Source organism: Cyphellophora attinorum (genome assembly GCF_001299255.1).
Source record: "Cyphellophora attinorum strain CBS 131958 chromosome Unknown Contig26, whole genome shotgun sequence".
Taxonomy (NCBI): Eukaryota; Fungi; Ascomycota; class Eurotiomycetes; order Chaetothyriales; family Cyphellophoraceae; genus Cyphellophora; species Cyphellophora attinorum.
Genome location: NW_017253254.1, coordinates 274441 through 292761, shown reverse-complemented (window position 1 = coordinate 292761; position 18321 = coordinate 274441). Strand labels below are relative to the sequence as shown.

The window sequence follows — 18321 nt, the reverse complement described above, 5'->3', positions numbered from 1 at the left end:
GACAGGGATCCTGCCTCTTCCGTTGTCCGTTCCTTGGCTTAAATTCCCTCCTTGCGCGTATCCAATCATGCTGCCTCGCGAGGTGTGCTACGCGAGACCGATAGGAGTCCTGGCTAGGCAGGAGACCTGCCACTTCCGCCCAGATCGCTTCCTACAGAAAACTCAGACAGTAGCAAATCGCACTGTCTGTCGGGGCGGCTGCAGCAGCCTGCATGCGCGGGACAGATAAAAGTGCGTATCAGGCAGGCGACTGGCCTCTTCTTTCCAGATCGCTTGCGCTTGCTATTGGGAATCGGAAGTTCGCAAGAGCTATTGCCCAGCTCGTTGGCCTCTCACAGCCCGGCCTGTCTCCGTAGGGCAGCTGGCCTTCTCGATGCGGACTTCCATCTGTTGCGCGTACTCATATGGTCTGAGACACCGCCTGCAGTGCTGCTGCACCCCGCCGTACTCGATGGCCGGAGAGAAAAGGGCGATTCGCTGCTGCCGGATTGTCTCGACTGTAGGCGAGCAGCAAACGAGGCAAGTCTGCTGCCTGAACCGAGCTTATATCAGTCCCGCGTATGCAGGCTGTTTCGACACACGGCAAAGCTTGCCGCAGCTTGACGCATTTGACCCATCTCGATTCAATCAGCGACTGGCTGCTCCCGAGACCCAGCTGTGACTGAGCAGGTCAAGAAGCAAGTCTCCTGCCCATTCGGCACTTCTATCGCTCGCGCGTATGCATGCATCTGCAGCCACCTCGAGGACAGTGCGATTGATAATAGTTAGTTGGTGAGCTGAGCGCTTGTCCGTCCAATGGCGAATCAAATTTCTGTCAGGAGTGGAGATGCAGATAGCCCTCGATTGGGATGTATCATTGTGCATTGCGCGACAGATAGAAGTCCAAAGACAGCAGGCTTCCTGCCTTTCTCGGACGTACTTTTGAGCTCGAGGCGCGGAAGCAATTCCATCGACGCTACTTTAGCGCCACTGCGCAACAGATGAAAGTCCCAGTATGGAAGGTCACCTGCCCTCGTCAAGAGTTCGAGCGGGCGAGCAGCGAATCATCGCAGAGACATAGGAATCCCCCCTTGCAGGGAGCCTGAGCCTGCGGCACAGATAGAAGTACAAATCCGGCAGGTCGCCTGCCTCCCAGCGGCTTGGGCGGATTTCAGTGCAGGGGAGTGCCACGCTAATGCGGGTTTCTGAAGAGCGCGACCGATGGAAGTCTCGATTGAGCAGGACACCTGCCTTTTCAGCCGGCAGCTGTTCCACAACAGCCGACGAGAGCAATATCACTGGCTGTGATTAGAGCAACGCTACTGCGACGTTACCGCTGGCCGGAACCCTGACTTGCATTGTGTAACCTCATCTTCGGATTTCAGTTGCGAGACAGATAGATGTCTAAAGATGGAAGGCGGGCTGCCTCGTCGAGGTGCTCAGTGCGCTTTGAAGAGGGTGTCTTTGGTGCGGTCTGGCGCTGGGATCGAGCGCGCTGAGAGACTGGGCAGGCAGGTATGGGGCACTGCTATTCGGTCACATAGCCCATCCATGGCTCGGTCTGCTGCTGATGTTGCCCTGGCTGTATAAGTTGCTCTGAGCATATGTGAGTAAATAGGACAAGGGCGCTGCTGCCTGGCAGCCTGTTAAGTGATTATCAACCATTCGGAGACACTGGCGTGAGATGGGGCTGTTCTCAATTCTCTAGTCAATCAGGAGAACCGCAAACCGTGCGCTGTATGACAGGACGAGAAGTGCGGACACACACAGATAGACTGCATCCTCTACAAATATAAGTGTATCTAGGTAGTCTCTGGACCCCCGCCCCATCCACGTTGCCACGAGAAGTCAAGAAAACTGCGATGCAGTTCTCAGCCAATATATACAGACACAGCCAGGTAAGGACTAGTACTTTGGTAATTACTATGAGACTGTTCGTACATACGTATCCAGCAAAGCTCTGACGTCTCCGGTGGCATGGCATAGACTCGCGTCACCGACTTCCTCGCACCTCCTCTTCATCCGTACACACGGTCTCACCCAGAAAAGTACCGCCCATCCTTGACCGGAGCCCCATCCTCCAACTTGAAGTATCCCGGCTGCAACTTCTGAAACACACCTTGCGGATCATACTTCTTCGCGATCTGCACCAACTTCCTCTGATTCTCCCGCCCATACCCCCGAATCACATCCTGATACAGCCCCGCATAATTCATATACAAATAATCACTATCGGGCCCTCTCTTCTTCGCCTCCGCCTTGACCCGCTCCAACAACCGCGAAATCATAGCATACATCCTCCCATCATCTTCAGCCAACTCCCACCACGGACTCAAATGCACCAAATACAAGGGCTCCCCCACCCCCAACGGGTTCCCGCCGCGTTTCGCCATGTGGTTCACCTGTTCTGAAGTGATGCCCTGGAACAGCATGATCGGCGCTACGCCCGTCACATTCGCGACAGAGCGGACTTCGTTGAAGAAGATGTCTCGTGTGATATGCAGCATTTCAAGCGAGAGTTTGAATGTGATGCCATAAAACGTCTCGCGCAGGCCGTAGGGGTTCGCTGCGTCGAGGATGCGCGTGTAGTTGGCGAGTTTGAGGGGTGAGGTTGTGTCTGAGATTGGGGGTGGTGTGAGGGAGTTGTATTCCTTCCAAATTGGGGCAGAGTCGCCTTCGGGACCGGCGTACCAGAGCTCGGTAGATGCCATTTTCGTGTTGTTCATGTAGATCCACGCGATCCAGGTGCCGGCTTTGGGGTCGGTGTAGGAGTTTGTGATGACGTTGTGGAAGGCGTTGGTTAGTTGGGGGAAGGCCGCTTCGGTGTACAGGCGGGAGCCGCCCCACATGTTGTGGCCGGGAAGGGAGTGGGCTTCGTAGTGGAACTTGGTGACGATTCCGAAGTTGTTGCCGCCGCCGCGGAGGGCCCAGTAGAGGTCGGGGTTCTTGGTTGCGGAGGCTGTGGTGGATATGCCGGAGGCGAGGATGATTTCGTAGGAGACGACGTTGTCGCATGCCCAGCCGTGAAGGTTGGAGAGGAAGGAGATGCCGCCGCCGAGAGTGAGGCCGCCCACGCCGATGGAGGAGACTCGGCCGCCTATGACGGCTAGGTTTGATGGCTCGAGGGTTGAGTAGACGGAGCCCCATCGCATGCCAGCGCCGACGGCGACTGTCTTTCTGTCTGGGGCGATTTGGAGGGTGTTGAGTCGCTCTAATGAGATCGTGATGCCGTTGTTGATATTGGATGCGCCCGGGAATGCGGCGTGGCCCCCTGACTTGACGGCGAATGGACAGCGGTACAGGCGGGCGAGAAGAATTGCGGTTGAAATTGAGGCGGAATGGGGTGCTTTGAAGATACAGTATGGGTCGGCTTCCGCTTGCTGGGTCGACCAGTATCCATTACTGAACTCGGTGCAGGCGGTGACATTGTCCTGGAGACTGTCTGACCGGTACAGAGTATGCAGTGATGCGCACTGGAAGGTCAGTGCGTACGCGAAGAGTAGGAAAGGGTGACCAACAGCAGCAGCACAACCCGAGTTTGGTGATCGTGAGAGCAGCTCTGCGACTGGGAGCTCTTCAGTCTTCACACCCTGGTTGCGAAGTGCCTGTAGCACGCTGGAGTCCGGCGCTTCTGGGAGCAGCGCCTGAGCTCCCAGTGCGAGAGCTGCTGTCACATACAGAACATATCGCATGTCCAGTGCTCAAGAGAGTCCGGTTGGGATTACCGCGATTGACCTGAAACTGTTACCTGAAAAAGCGGCCCGTAACGAGTGAGGCCGTGAGCAATAGAACGAATGTATGGCTAGCGGTAGGGCTTTGAGTGGTCGCACAAAAGATCTGCTGGCTGACCTAGGGTTTCTCAGCTTTTCATGTTGTTCCTGGCGCACTGAAAGCTTATGCTGGTCGGCAGTTGGAATGACCAGGACTAGGGAGCACAAGCCTGGTCCTCTTGCAAACTATCCCACTATTGACGCCGAATCTGGTATCGCGCTGATGAATCTTTCGAGAAGCGATACCACGAGGCAGCACAAGCGAGCGTTGCACAAGATTGGGGATAAGCCCAAGCGTTACTTTCCACGTCTCTGCTCCGATGTTGTGCAAGGTCAAGATGCGGGACAAAGGGAAGCAACAGGTACTTATTATCTTACTGACCGGACATTTTGCATCTTGATCACGTTGTGAAGCCTCGATGCGCTGTGCCATCGAAGTAGGGCTGCATTCTCTCGAAGTTCCCCTGGTCTCATTAAACGAGAGTCTCGCAGGAATTGGCGTGCAAGCGATGCAGGGGTACGCGAGCTCTGGCCATCGAAACCAACATCGCTGCGACTTGCAGTGCATGGTATTCCATCCTTTAGGTTGTAAGAGACACACGCAGCTGGGTCGTGACAGTCTAGTAATTAGCGGTCGGCAGGACTCATCGAGAAAGACATGTTCGAGGAAGTCATCAGTGATCGAACTTCGGTCTCAGGTAAGGGTTCAAATATACGCCAACCCTAACGGGATGACGTCGATCAATCACGGAATCGTCTCCGCAAGCTGATGCGACCAAATTCACATTCGATGCCTGGTGAGCTCTCCCACCAGTGCCTGCGGACTGTACATCGTTTGACGAGGACTATGTGACGCGACATGGGATAAGCCATAACGATATACTCTTCTCGCATGTTCTGAGGCCAACGTCTGAGCTGCCCGACATGAATGAGCGCACGCCTCTCATTCAGACCGTGGTGGTCACCCGGCCACAGCGGCGATTCCCCCACTCGACGTTCCGCCGCTTCTGTACAATCGCTCTGTTCTCATGCCTGACACTGGCTGTCATTGGCCTTCTGATACCATGGACTATAGTCACAGGTCATCGCAACCATCCCGGGCGCAGACCCCACCATGGCAACTCTTCGAGACCGCAGCTCGACTCTCAAACAGCTGGCTTGAGCTTCGCTGACCTCAAGGACATCATCGTGACTACCCCTGACCCCGAGCAGGCTCGCAAGTGGAGCAAATACTATACATCTGGCCCCCATCTGGCTGGGAAGAATCTCACCCAGGCGCTCTGGACACGAGAAAGATGGCAAGAGTTTGGCATCAACTCCGAGATTGCCACATACGAGACGTACTTGACGTACCCACTCGATCATAGGCTGGCTCTGCTGGACGGAGACAAGGTGGCATACGAGTGTTCGCTGAAAGAGGATGTCCTGGACGAGGATCCAACTGCACATCCGGACATCCCTACCTTCCATGGCTATTCCGCCAGTGGCAATGTCACGGGACAATATGTCTACGTCAACTTCGGTACAGTCTACGACTTCGATGACCTTGTCAAAGCTGGGATTGAGCTCAAAGGCAAAATCGCTCTCGCCAAGTACGGTCGCGTGTTCCGTGGCTTGAAGGTGAAGAGAGCACAGGAGCTAGGCATGATCGGTGTAGTCATGTATGACGATCCACAGATGGATGGAGAGATGACCGAGGCCAATGGCCACAAGCCTTATCCGGCTGGACCTGCGAGAAATCCGAGCAGTGTCCAGAGAGGAAGTGTGCAATTTCTCAGTATGTCTGTCTTGGTCCACCACTGACTCGACTAACAGGTGTCTCTTCAGGTTCGCTTCCTGGAGACCCGACTACGCCAGGCTACCCATCCAAGCCCGGCGTCCCGCGGGTCGACCCACATCTGTCAACGCCACAGATCCCATCTCTACCGATATCGTATGCCGACGCTCTTCCTCTCCTCAAAGCACTGAACGGCCATGGCCCAAACGCAACAGCCTTCAACAAATACTGGCAAGGCGGCGGCCTAGCTACAAAGGCGTTGACTACAACATCGGGCCCTCCAATCTAACCCTCAACCTCTACAACCAACAAGAATACATCATCACTCCCCTCTGGAATGTGATCGGCATCGTCAACGGCTCCATCCCCGACGAAGTGATTGTAGTCGGCAACCACCGCGACGCCTGGATTGCAGGCGGCGCCGGCGACCCCAACTCCGGCTCCGCCGTCCTCAACGAAGTCATCCGCTCCATCGGCGCCGCCCTGTCCCTTGGCTGGAAGCCCCTCCGCACAATCGTCTTCGCCAGCTGGGACGGCGAGGAATACGGCCTCGTCGGCAGCACAGAATGGGTCGAGGAGTTCCTGCCTTGGCTCTCCGCCAGCGCCATCGCGTATCTCAACGTCGACGTCGGTGCACGCGGCGACCGCTTCGACGTCGCTGCCTCACCTTTACTCAACACGCTGATCTACAACGCCACCAGCTCCATCACATCCCCGCTAAACCACAGCAGATCAATTCGCGACACATGGGACGGCGCAATCCGAACAATGGGCTCCGGCTCCGACTTCACCGCCTTCCAAGACTTCGCGGGCATCGCGTCCATCGATTTCGGCTACGCCAATGGTCCCGAGGACCCCGGTGTACCACTACCACTCCAACTACGACAGTTTCGGGTGGATGGAGAAGTTTGGCGATCCGGGCTGGAAGCACCACACCACCATGGCGCAGTTGTTGGGGCTGTTCACCATCACCCTTTCGGAAACTCCCATCATCCCGCTCAACGTCACAGATTATGCCTTCGCGCTGGAGAAATATCTCGCCAGCGTCAAGAAATCTGCCTCAACATCCTCAATTGGGCATAAATTCAGCTTCAAGAGCTTGGACAAAGCAATCACAGCCTTCCAATCCACCGCTGAGAAGTTTGATGCGTATGCTGTCGAGTTAGCAGGCCGTGTTGCCGAGGCGGGCGATATCCCGTGGTGGAAGTTCTGGAAGAAGGTCAAGCTGTACTATGAAGTGCGCAAAGCGAACTCAAAGATCAAGTTATTGGAACGACGGTTCTTGTATGTCAAAGGTCTCGACGAAAGGAATTGGTTCAAGCACGTCATATTTGCGCCGGGACGCTGGACGGGGTATGCAGGCGCCACGTTTCCGGGGTTGGTGGAGAGCTTTGAGGATGGTGATCTGAAGAATGCGAGGAAGTGGGCTGAGATCATTGAGGCCACGATTAAGGCTGCACAGACGAGTCTGGAGTGAGATGAGGTCGTTGTAGAGAATGCTATGCATTGGATACAAACGCATCGCAAAGAAGATAACAAATAGAGATGAAAAGTAGAGAAGTTCTCAACAAAAGCAAGGAAGTGCGCGCCTGCCTCGATTTGTCTGGCAGGCACGACATCATGGATTCCGAGGTCAGAACGTGCTCGTGAATCGACTGGCTGGCAGTCACTGCTTTCTTTTCAGTCGAAGGAAGGCGCGAAAAGGTCTGAATTTCTAAATATGTTGGAAGGCATCATCACGAACAACCGAGCCTCCTCTGCGATAGACCGAGGTCCGTGCCAGACCAGATACGCATTGTGGTGATCCGCTCGAGGACGGTGCAGCTCAGCCGCGCCATGCTCCGTCGAGAAGATTATCTGATGTCTGACCATCGCAGAGAATGATGCAGATAAGCTCACAATGGTTCTGCTGTAAGGCAGAATCGCATTCGCCGAGTCTTACGGACATATAGGACCGCCTTGCTGACACTGTGTTCGCCTTCGTTTGATGACATCGGCCCAGACTGGTCAGCGCATCCGAGGTGCGAAACTTCCAAATCGTGGGGATGCTTGTGATGCATCGAGCAGACCAGTTGGTATCGCAGTGCCATGGCGTTGGACCGTTCTGACCTACTGTATGTGGTCGACTTCTCTCGAAAAGAACATGAAGCTCAAGCTGTGTCAACTTCGACTGTCTGGTATGCGATGTTCCCCACTGAGAATATGCAGTAAATGCCGAAGTCGTCGTGCTCAAAAGCGGGAAGAGTCTCGAACTTCGCCAGAACAAAATCCTCAGCTTGACAATTATTGCGGAATCAAGCAAAAGCTTCATGTTTGCTTATCAGCGCCCGCCACTATCTCAGTCGCCTGTGGTTGGCTCTCGGCAAGCCCGTGGGAAGCTTAGGCGAATCTTGGTCTGATTGCCGGCTGGCGACATGCCGCCCCTCGCTCCCCTCCTAGCTTCGCAACCAATCCCACGACAATCACTTACCCAGGCTAGACCCGACTTCGCTATCATCGCCACGAGTGACACGAACTCTGATAATGCAGTCGCATCTGGCCGTTGATTTGTCGGCCGCCGCCGAGTGCGCGGAGCTGGCCAGGTGCAGACAAGCGATACCACGTTTCGTTTATCATGCAGTAGGACCCCTCGTTGACGGCTCTCGGATCTTTTGTCCTGCGACGTCCCTTCGATAGTCAATCTCAACACCACTCCAACCCTGAGTAAACTTGCGCGGCCAGTCGACCTGGTAGCGTTCAAGCAGGTGTATATTATGGATTCCAAGTCCTCCCACATCGCTGGCGCCGCCCCAGAGAAGGGCATCGTCGAGAAGGATCTCGAAAGCGGTCATGACTCGAGCCTCGACGCCAACGATACACGTGCAGGCTCTGTGACACCAGCATATGAAGTCGCGAAAACAGCGCACATCCAGCATGCTATTGCACCGTTTCGCTACCTCAACCAGGGGGAGCTGTGGCTCGATAGAAAGCTCGGTATCGAGACGCAGGGTATTGATCGCATTCCTGAAGACCAAAAGCGCCCTCCTTCCATCTGGAATACCTTCTTGATGTGGTGGTCGATGACATGCCACGTCGGCACCATCCCTCTCGGTGTCCTCGGCCCTGAATTTGGTCTGACTCTCGGCGACTCTGCTGCGGCTATCGTCGTTGGAACATTCCTGGGAGCCTCTGTACCTCATATACCGGCACTCTCGGTCCCAAGACCGGCCTTCGACAAATCGCGACCAGTCGATACAGCTTCGGCTTCTGGGGCGCCAAGCTCTGCTCCGTCCTCAACGTGATCGTCGGTGGCGGCTTCGCGGTCGTCAACGTCGTCGTCACCGGCCAAATGCTCAGCGCCGTATCGGACTACTCCATGACCATCTCAGTTGGCTGCGTTATCGTAGCCGTAATAAGCTACGTCGTCAGCGTCTTCGGCTTCGCCATGATCCATACCTTTGAGAAGTACAGCTGGATCCTGAGCTTCATCCTCATCTGCGTGCTGTACGGCCAAGCGGCACCGCATATAGCTCCCGACACACCCGCACCATACGGCAAAGACTTGGCTTATGCTGGCAGCTGGCTCTCATTCATGTCCATCAACTTCTCCAGCGCCTCCGGCTGGTGCTCGATCGCGGCGGACTACTACTGCAATTATCCGGCGAACACGAAGTCGTCCAAGGTGTTCTTCCTCACTCTTGCTGGTGTCACCCTTCCGACCGTATTCACCACCTTCGCTGGTGCTTGCATCGGCAACGGAGCCCTTCTGGCGGAGTACAAGCCATGGAACGACGCCTATGAGGACCACGGTCTCGGTGGGCTGCTGCGCGAGGTGTACCATCCGCTTGGCTGGTCCAAGACTTGCCTCGTCTTCCTCACATTCTCCGTGCTCGGCAACAACATCGCCATCAACTACTCCTCGGGTCTTTCCCTGCAGCTGTTGGGCCACTACTTCCACGCCATTCCGCGATTTATCTGGTCGTTCTTGGTGGCGCTCGTCGTGGCCATTCTCGCTATTGTCGGCAAAGATCACTTGTCGACTATTGTCAGCAACTTTGTGTCTTTGCTGGGTTACTGGACTGTCAGCTTCACGCTGATTTTGTTGATGGAGGATAAATGGTTCAGGAGGCGAGATGCGTATGACTTGGAAGTCTGGGATAAGCCGAGCAAGCTGCCGGTTGGTGCTGCGGCGGTTTTGGCGCTGCTGTCGGGTTATCTTGCTGGTGGTTTGCCGGGGATGGCACAAGTGAGTTGCTCCCACGCTAGTGCCTTGTACCTTAGGACATGACTTGCTGACTTTGTGCGTGCTCAGGTTTGGTATGTTGGTCCGATCGCAGCCAAATTCGGTCCGTACGGCGGTGATGTTGGTACGTATCTGCTTTCCGATGTTCAAGAAGCCTTTGCTGACCTCTGTCAAGGCGTCTACATGTCTGCTGCCATCACTCTGCTGGTCTACCCAATACTCAGGACGTTCGAGAAGAAGCGATTTGGGCGGTAATCTTGTGTTCGTGCAGGCACGGTCGTTGTATCGCCTTGCCCTGGACTGTGGCCATGAAGGCCGTCCTGGCAATATATACCGGGTGTTCATTGAGCTTTGGGAGGGCCTCAGGCTGTTCAAGGCTTCCCGCTGCACAAGATTACTGATCTCAATCAGAATGGATACTACTCCCACCGTAAAGTCATCTCAGCCAACCTCGTGTACATAGCGCACTCCTATCTCATCCTTTAGGCCTCATGTCAACTGTGCCTAGACTAGATGATGGTATACCGTGAGATGATGAACAGGTTCCGACATCTCCGTTCATAGTTCTCGCTAAACAGGCAGTCGATACCCTTGTCCCCTTCCACCAACTCTCACGCGGACAGCAACTACCTGCTACTATTGCAGCTTGCGTGCCGGACACCGGTGGTGACTTCCTCGCTCGCACAAGAGATGTGATACTGCACGCAGTCGTCGTTTCGATCGACTGCATCCCCCTACTCAGGTACCTTTATAACTTCTGATCGCCTACTTCCTCGTTGGCCACCGTCATCTCACGTACTTCTTTCCAATCGTCCTCCCGGAATTGGCCCTGTGCTGCTGCCGCCTGCACGTCATGTAGCTGGTTCCACCCTTCTTCCATAGATGTTGCGCAGTGAACCATCTTCAAGTGACCTTTTCGGGACGGGTTTGTCACCGTTTGACCGAAGATTTCCCGGCCTCCGAATATTTCTGTGTTGTTGCCTTCTTCCTGAGTCACATATGTCTCTGTGATCTCCCGAGCCCTTCAATACTCCTGTAGTCTCTGGCTGCGGTCACTCCCTCGTCCTGTGTGTCTGAGTTCTTGGGCGTCCACCACCCATCATGAGCGACATCCCGGGTGGGTGGGGAAGGCGGTGGCCCCCAGCGAGCGAAGCGAGCATTAGGGTGAGGCCGAAAGGCCGGAAGCAGCGCCGCAGGCAAACAGTGGTTGGTGGGTGGGCGTGAGCATTGCGCCGAACGTGAGTAGTGGTAGACGCCGGGTTTGATGAGCGTCGACAGCCAGAATGAGAGAGTTGGGCTGTAGGGAGGGTCAGGTGAGCGAGACGAGTGTTTGACCCGTCAGAGCGCAGTTTGTCACCTTTCCCGAAGATTTTCCGATTTCCGAATATTTTTGTGTAGTTGCCTTCTTCAAAATACTTCACACACGTCTTCATACTTTGGACTCCTGGATGCTGCCTAGTCGCAGCCTGTGCCATATATACCCCCCTTGTCTGTGCAAGTCTCCTGCGCTGCTTCGCCCCGATGGGCGACATTCACCCCGACCGCCGCAACAACCATCACCACGATCCCTCCCGCAAACGCTCTCGCTCACCCCACCGAAATGGCAGCGGCAAGCCATGGTCCACCTCCAGTCCCTCCTACAGAAGCAGCCGCGACAGCACACCCCAAGACCGCTCTTCGCGCCCACCACAGTCAAAATGGTCCCACAAGGAACAAATCAAGTCGAATGCGGCCCAGGAAGACGAGCGCATGCGCACCTACATCGCCGGCGAAGACGACTTCATGCTCCGCCAAAACAAGAAGAAAGCCGTCATTAGAGTACGTGAGGGACGTGCAAAACCGATTGACTGGCTTGCTGTCACCCTCCGCGTGATCGACGAGACGCGACACAAAGATCGGCCATCACTGGATGACGAGGTGGACGACGAGGAGCTGGAGGTTGTAGATCCGGATAGTGTGTTTGAGGGGTTGGGGAGTGACAAGGAGTTCGACGAGCTGCTGAAGGACATTGAGACGTACGAGAAGCTAGAGACGAATAGGACGAATCGGGAGTTTTGGAGGACGATGGGCGTTATTTGTGCATACTGGCGGCGGAAACTGCAGACGTCGAGGACCGCTGGCGGTCAGGGTCGAGCGACGAGTAGCGTCAGCGCGGACATCGATCGTTTATTGGCGCCCAAGACGTATGAACAGTTGGAGGGGCTAGAAGGGCAGATCAGGACGAAGCTGGATTCGAATGAGCCGATTGATACGGATTACTGGTCGCAGCTGTTAGGGAGCTTGCTGGTGTGGAAGGCTAAGGCGAAGGTCAAGGACGTGTATCAGGCGGTGATGGAGAAGCGAATGGCTCGGTTGAGGAAGGAGAGTGCGGCGGAGGCTGTGAGGTCACAGCAGGAATTAGCGGCAGCATTATCAAAGGACAAGGATGAACCAATGCAGCCACAAACATTGCAGTACGACAGAAGTCTGGACCCAGATCCAGCGCTTGACATCGCAGCAAAAGACAAAAACTTGGAAGTCCGCTCCGAGCAAGAAATCCTCACACAACTCGCCACAGACCGCGCCCGAATAAAACGAACAGGCTACATCCCCATGCCAGGCGGCTCCAAAGCCACCAAACAAGTCTCAACCACGACGAGCAAGGGCGCAGCCACCTCCAAATCAGCAGCTCCCTCCCAATTCGACCGCGACGTCGCCCGCGGCGTCGACGAAGACGAAGAAGTCTTTGCCGCCGAGGAACCAACCACAAATGCCAGGACAGACGGACTGCGAAAACCAAAATACTTCAACCGCGTCCTCCTCGGCTACGACTGGAACAAATACAACCAGACCCACTACACCGCCGACGCTCCTCCCCCACGAGTGGTTCAGGGCTATAAGTTCCACATCTTCTACCCTGACCTCCCCGCTTCCTCCCCAGCACCCAGCTACAAGATCATAAGAGAGGACGGGCGGAAGAAGGGGCAGAGTGCCGCGCCTGCGGGCGAAGAGGATACCTGTATACTGCGCTTCGTCAGCCCGGGACCGCCGTACGGCGATGTGGCGTTTCGGGTCGTAGATCGGGATTGGGATTATAGTGGACGGAGGGGCGGTGGGGAGGGCGGATTCAAGAGTGTTTTCGAAGGCGGGGTGCTCAGTCTGCATTTTGGGTTTAGGAGGGTGTTCTATCGGAAATGAGGAAGGGCCCCGTCTGAATGGGACGCAGACGAGCGAAGCAGGCGACAAGCCGAGAAGCCAAAGCAACGTCAGCGGTGAAGCTTGCAGTACTAGGGCAGAAGACTGTCGTGTTGTCAAATTGCATTCAGTTGGAACACTTCAGGCATTCGCGATACAGCCATGGAAAGAATCGGTCAACATCAGGTCCTAAAGGACGGCAAGAAGTGTTCACTCGACTGATGAAGATTGGTAAGATCACGAATGACATCCAGTTGTCCAAGCAGTGACAATGTCAAGCGCGATGCCGGCATGGCGCAAGACTTTGTGAAAACATCGTGCCTCCGGGGCATGCAGTGGTATACCGACTGTGAAAGTCGCGCAGAGCGAGGTCGTATCGGCTACGAACTGTATCTGACTTCTAAGTCCCAAGCATGACGTTTCTGAGGTTCCATTCCGACGCATGCGTCGAGAACAGGTGGTCTCGCCTAAGGTCGCGTGGCCCACTGCTTGGTCGAAGGGTTCCGCATTGTCCCGCTCGGATGGAATCGGCACCGGTCTCTTCAGAGCTTCGTCGACACTGTTAGGACCTGAACAAGACAGGCGACGGAGCAGATGAGCCAAGCATGACAGACGAGCCTGCTCATGTGATGAGCACCGCTGCTGCAATGTGAAAAGCACTGCATTGAGCCCTTAACATAAGATTCTGACCGCAGACCTCTCACATGGCTGCCATCAACAAAGCCTTCACCTCATCACCATCGCAATGGCACCACACATTCTCATACTGAGCCTGCCTAGAACCGGAACTCAATGTACACATCTGTCCCCAAAGACCACTTCATCTTTGCTGACCTTGTCACAAAAGCCATCGCCGATGCCCTGCAGATCCTAGGTCATCCCAGAATCTACCACATGCGCGAAGTCCAGAAGAACAACCACATCGACTTATGGTGCTCGCTCCTCGATACAAAATTCAGTGACCATCCCAGACCATTGAAATGTTCCGACTTCGATCCCATCCTCTCCAATTTCGATGTATGCTCTCATTTCACATCACCAGTCCGATCCCATTTCACATCCCCATTCCACATCCCCCTTCCCCAAACCCCCTTCTCCCCGCAGTCCTGACACCTCGCACAACAGGCCTGCGCCGACTTCCCCGCCTGTATATTCGCCTCCGACCTCCTGACCTCCTACCCCTCCGCAAAAGTAATCCTCACCACCCGCTCACAAGAAACCTGGATCGCCTCAATGAGATCCACACTTGTATTCCGCCACACCCCTTCGGATGCAGATACATCACGACCGATGTATAAACTCGCAGAGAGATACCATAGATATTGCTGGTACGCATCCCCATTTCGCGAAGCTGACCTGTTATCTGGCCAGGGGACAGTCTTGAGCGCCAGAGACAGTTGTCTCAGATGCGTCCCAAACCACCTAATTGTCCCTTTGCACAAGGTCTCTACTCACTCAACCATTCTTCGAACGCCGACAAACTGCTTCTTCATGATCGGCTGGGCCTCGATTTCCACGTGCCCAGCTTTGATCTCTCGCAACGTCCCAAGCTTCGGATTCAGGCTGACCAATCCCGGCGAAACAGGAAGGACGACTTTGAGCGCTATGGAAAGGAGTATGCCAGAGAGTGGTATCAAAGCGTAAGGAAAGCTTGCAAGGAACAAGGGCGGGAATTCCTAGAGTATAGCGTCAAAGAGGGCTGGAAACCACTCTGCAAATTCCTAGATCGAGATGTGCCTGAAGCGCCCTTTCCAAGAAGCGATGAGGTGGCGCAGTATAGATGGAAGAGTGGGAATGAATCTTGATGAACCGCCATACCGGGACCGCTCGAAGCTCCACTACCGATAGAACACCCTTCTGAACCCCGAATGCAAACTGAGCACTCCACCCCCTAGGCTTCCTCGACAACCCACCCCACGTATTTCGAGTCCAATGTAGCACCAGATCCCCACGACTCATTCTCCACTCCAATACTCGCCTGCGGCGCACAGCTCACTTCCGCTCCCCTAGGAGTGCCTGCGGCGCTGCTTCCGGTGTGGCGTGGCTCAGGGCATAGGCCTCCAGCCTAATGCTCGCTTCGCTCGCTTTGCCCTGAGCCACGCCACACGGTGGTGAGGTGGCGGGTCCGAAGGGCCCGCCATGTGGAGTGGCTCAGGGCCACCACCCACCGTCCCCAGACTGACTGCTCCGAACGGTCCCGGTAGGGACAAACAAGGGAATTCGTTATGGCCTTGCTATCCAGCAATCCTGCTTCCCGCGTCGACAGCGATTTGCCATCCCAGAATGTACACCACCCCTGCCTAGACGTTCTAGCTAACCCAACATCGTTCAATCGCTCAGTCGCCCCAACATGATGCTCCTCAATACCGTCAGATCTTCTTCCTCAAATCCATCCCTCCAACCCTATACCGGATATACACAGTCAACAGCGCCACCACGCCCATCACCGCCGCCGCAAACCCCTGCATACTCCGATATCCACTGTGCGAGATGATCGCGCCGCCTGCTGGACTTGCGAACAGGCTATCACACACGCAGTCGTCAGTGAGAGCCATTCGAACACGACAGTGCAAGACCATACGAACGTGCAAGGCACGTCAAAGCTGGACTCAGGCAGAGAGAAAGAAACCAGAAAGAGAGAGGGTGACGGTGACGTACCAACAAACCCCAGTAACAGCATAAATCAACCCCGTCCTCAACCCCACAGTCCTCACATCACTAATCTGCGCAATCACCGCCGGACTCAGCGCATTCAATCCCCCACTCCCAAACCCAAACAGCACCGCAAACACCACCATGCCCGCCTGCCCCGACACAGGGATCCACAACGCCGCCGTCACGATAAAAGTGTAGACCATGAGATACGTATACATAGTTATGCTTCCCGTGCGGTCGGCGAGGTAGCCGGGGATGAGGCGGCCGAAGAAGGAGGCGGAGTTGCAGATGGGGACGAGGTAGAATGCCCAGTTCGGGTCGACGTGTCGATCGTTGTAGGCCGTCGTGACGATGAATGTTAATACTAGCCATTGCGGGAGGAAGGCTAATGGACCAGTGATCCACACTAGAACGAACAGGCTGTCCTTCAGACTCTTCCGGATCTCGTCTTTGGTGAGCATCTTTGGGGTGGGCGGCAGCCGTGATGTTATTGTTAGGCATGCTATGCTGCCCAGTAAGAGGACGAGGAAAGCGATGGTGCGCATCGTCCAGGGGTAGCCGACATGATCTGTTTGGAGCATCTGGCGGACGACGAGAGGGAAGACGACACCGCCAAGCCCGGAGCCGGAGGCGGCGATGCCGATCGCGGTGGCGCGTTTGGCGTAGAACCAGGAGACAACGCAGGATATGGACGGGTAGAGAAGCATGGATGTGCCGATGGCTGAGCATACGCCTTGGGAGAGGATGAATTGGTAATATTTTGTTGCCAATGATGCCATGAAGAGACCGAATGAGTGTAGCTGTTGGGAGGGAGTGTTAGCAAGAGACAGGCTGAGAGCATTTGGAGTGAGCACGGGGCAGCAGTCTTGCGCAGCTCAGGCGTGTGTCGCGAGCTTCTGGCCTGGGCATATGAGACTCGAGTTATAGGAGGGCAAGCGAGAACGAGCTGTGCTTCGCAGAAAGTGATGTAAGCCGAGTGAGGGCGACTTTTTGTCGGCTGAACTGTGTGGCCCTGCTCGGTCCCAGCCGTACTGTTGGGTAGGAGACGAAGGCAGTATCATATGGTATGAAGGGCAGACTTACAAGTGTCCCACCGATCAACAGCGCCTTCGGACCATGCTTGTCGCCCAAAGGCCCGACGACGAGTCCGCCGGCAAACAACCAGAAGGCGGTGAAAGAGGTGATCCAGGAGACCTCGCTGTGGGAGTAGGCGCGTAGTTGATTCAGCTCGTAGTAGGCTTGGAAGACGCCTGTCATTGGTGTCAGCTTGGCTATATTGAGGATGCGATGGTGGGATGAAAGTCCGATCAACAAGATAATTGATCACAGTGGGATGCTGGCGTGAGCAAGAGACATACCAACACTCTGGATCCACCCAAACGTAATGGTCATGGTACAGAAGCAGCCCAGCACGGTGAGCCAAGCACGAGTACCGCCATCGGGGAAGGAGGCAGGGTCGATGGCAATGCCATTTGGTGTTGTTGTCGTTGTTGCAGGCACAGCTTCGGCTGTTGTTGAGCCTTTCTCGAGTGTTGATGGCTGCGTATGTGTATTTGTGTCGTCTGCTGCAGGTGCATGAGCGGCAGTAGTATGGTTCCCGTTGACCGTTACACCACTTGGGGAAGCAGCCTCTTTGGGCGACGTAGCCGTTGATGAAGTTGACACGCTCATACTGTCACTGGATCCTTACTGTGCAGTGAAGATGTCGAGATCCATGGCGTACAAGAAGCGAAGATCTGAACAGAAAACGAAGAACAGGCGAACAAGCTTCTGTCAAACGTCGACATGAAGCTATGTGAAAAGAGCACAGCACAGCCAGATTTAAAACAAAGTAGCAAACACGACCAACATGGGAAAGGAAACGTACCCACCGTAAACCATCCCGACTCCTCTTCAGCCACCGTCACGGCGGCGATGATTTCCCCATATTCAAAGCACCGACTCAATCGCTAAACTCGCCAGGGTAATTAGGTCAAGCATGAGTCAAGTGCAAAGATAGCAAACATGTCGCCACACTGATCCCTTCCGACTTAGTACTTGCCGAAACAAGCAATCCAACGACGCGACGACATCATATGCCGGATAGCTGAATGTAAACGACTGCCAATGTTGCAGAAGGTTCCGTCTGACCTGTCAGAACGCGGCAAAAGTACAAGACGATGGCATTGCGGTTTGGACTGCGACAACCCGAAAGGCTGAAAGCTTCGACATGAGATCAGATGGTCCTGTGTGCCTCGCGTGTTTGCCGTGTGGTAGGACAAAATTGTAGGAGGAAACTTGAAACACGCATCTTGATAACGTCCGGATGGGGGAAATTCTCCGCGCCGGCGCAGGATCTAGCTTGTTCCGCTACGGTGTTTTTGGGGGCTGCAGGACATCAGTTACCTACAGGAGAAACGGGCGTCGGCGATGTCCTCTTCTGTTGCCGATTCGTCGACGTTGAGATCCGTAGGCGCAGAGATTGCCATAAGAGGCTTTTGTACATGTCTGTAGCCTAAGGTGTATGCGTTGTTGTGACTCGGCGCGCTGGCTATAGCTGTGTTCAGGAATTCGTCCGGCTAATGCGGACTACCGAGGGCATCCTTCGACGCATGAACCGGCCGAGATGATCGTTGTCGTAGGTGGCATGACTGCAGAGAGGCATGTCGCGCTCTTCTAGCAGACGACCTCGGCGTCAGTGTTCGAATACTGGCAAGAAGATGAGCAGAGGTAGAAGAATGGAGAAGACGAGAACAATCAGTTGA

The 18321-nt window shown here is 55.0% G+C and overlaps 5 protein-coding genes across 5 annotated transcripts; 3 read left to right on the top strand and 2 right to left on the bottom strand.

Annotated features, from left to right (window-relative positions):
- Positions 1–2015: 2015 nt before the first annotated feature.
- On the bottom strand, positions 2016–3671 carry AB675_3692 (Bifunctional solanapyrone synthase; the record flags this gene model as incomplete). The annotated part of the gene is made up of 1 exon (XM_018143766.1): positions 2016–3671. The coding sequence occupies one exon, from the start codon at positions 3669–3671 to the stop codon at positions 2016–2018; it is 1656 nt and encodes a 551-aa protein (XP_017997000.1).
- Positions 3672–4673: 1002 nt separating this feature from the next.
- On the top strand, positions 4674–7003 carry AB675_3691 (Vacuolar protein sorting-associated protein 70; the record flags this gene model as incomplete). Its single annotated transcript, XM_018143765.1, has 4 exons — positions 4674–5526; positions 5577–5682; positions 5742–6387; positions 6434–7003. The coding sequence occupies 4 exons, from the start codon at positions 4674–4676 to the stop codon at positions 7001–7003; spliced, it is 2175 nt and encodes a 724-aa protein (XP_017997094.1).
- A 1276-nt stretch (positions 7004–8279) lies between these two features.
- AB675_3690 (Purine-cytosine permease fcyB) lies at positions 8280–10003 on the top strand (the record flags this gene model as incomplete). Its single annotated transcript, XM_018143764.1, has 4 exons — positions 8280–8696; positions 8729–9751; positions 9818–9872; positions 9924–10003. The coding sequence occupies 4 exons, from the start codon at positions 8280–8282 to the stop codon at positions 10001–10003; spliced, it is 1575 nt and encodes a 524-aa protein (XP_017997113.1).
- Positions 10004–11269: 1266 nt separating this feature from the next.
- AB675_3689 (uncharacterized protein) lies at positions 11270–12925 on the top strand (the record flags this gene model as incomplete). Its single annotated transcript, XM_018143762.1, has 1 exon — positions 11270–12925. One exon carries the CDS (start codon positions 11270–11272, stop codon positions 12923–12925), a length of 1656 nt encoding a protein of 551 aa, XP_017997040.1.
- Positions 12926–15291: 2366 nt separating this feature from the next.
- AB675_3688 (Riboflavin transporter MCH5) lies at positions 15292–17248 on the bottom strand (the record flags this gene model as incomplete). The annotated part of the gene is made up of 4 exons (XM_018143761.1): positions 15292–15445; positions 15581–16377; positions 16661–16827; positions 16936–17248. 4 exons carry the CDS (start codon positions 17246–17248, stop codon positions 15292–15294), a joined length of 1431 nt encoding a protein of 476 aa, XP_017997020.1.
- Between the last annotated feature and the right edge of the window lie 1073 nt (positions 17249–18321).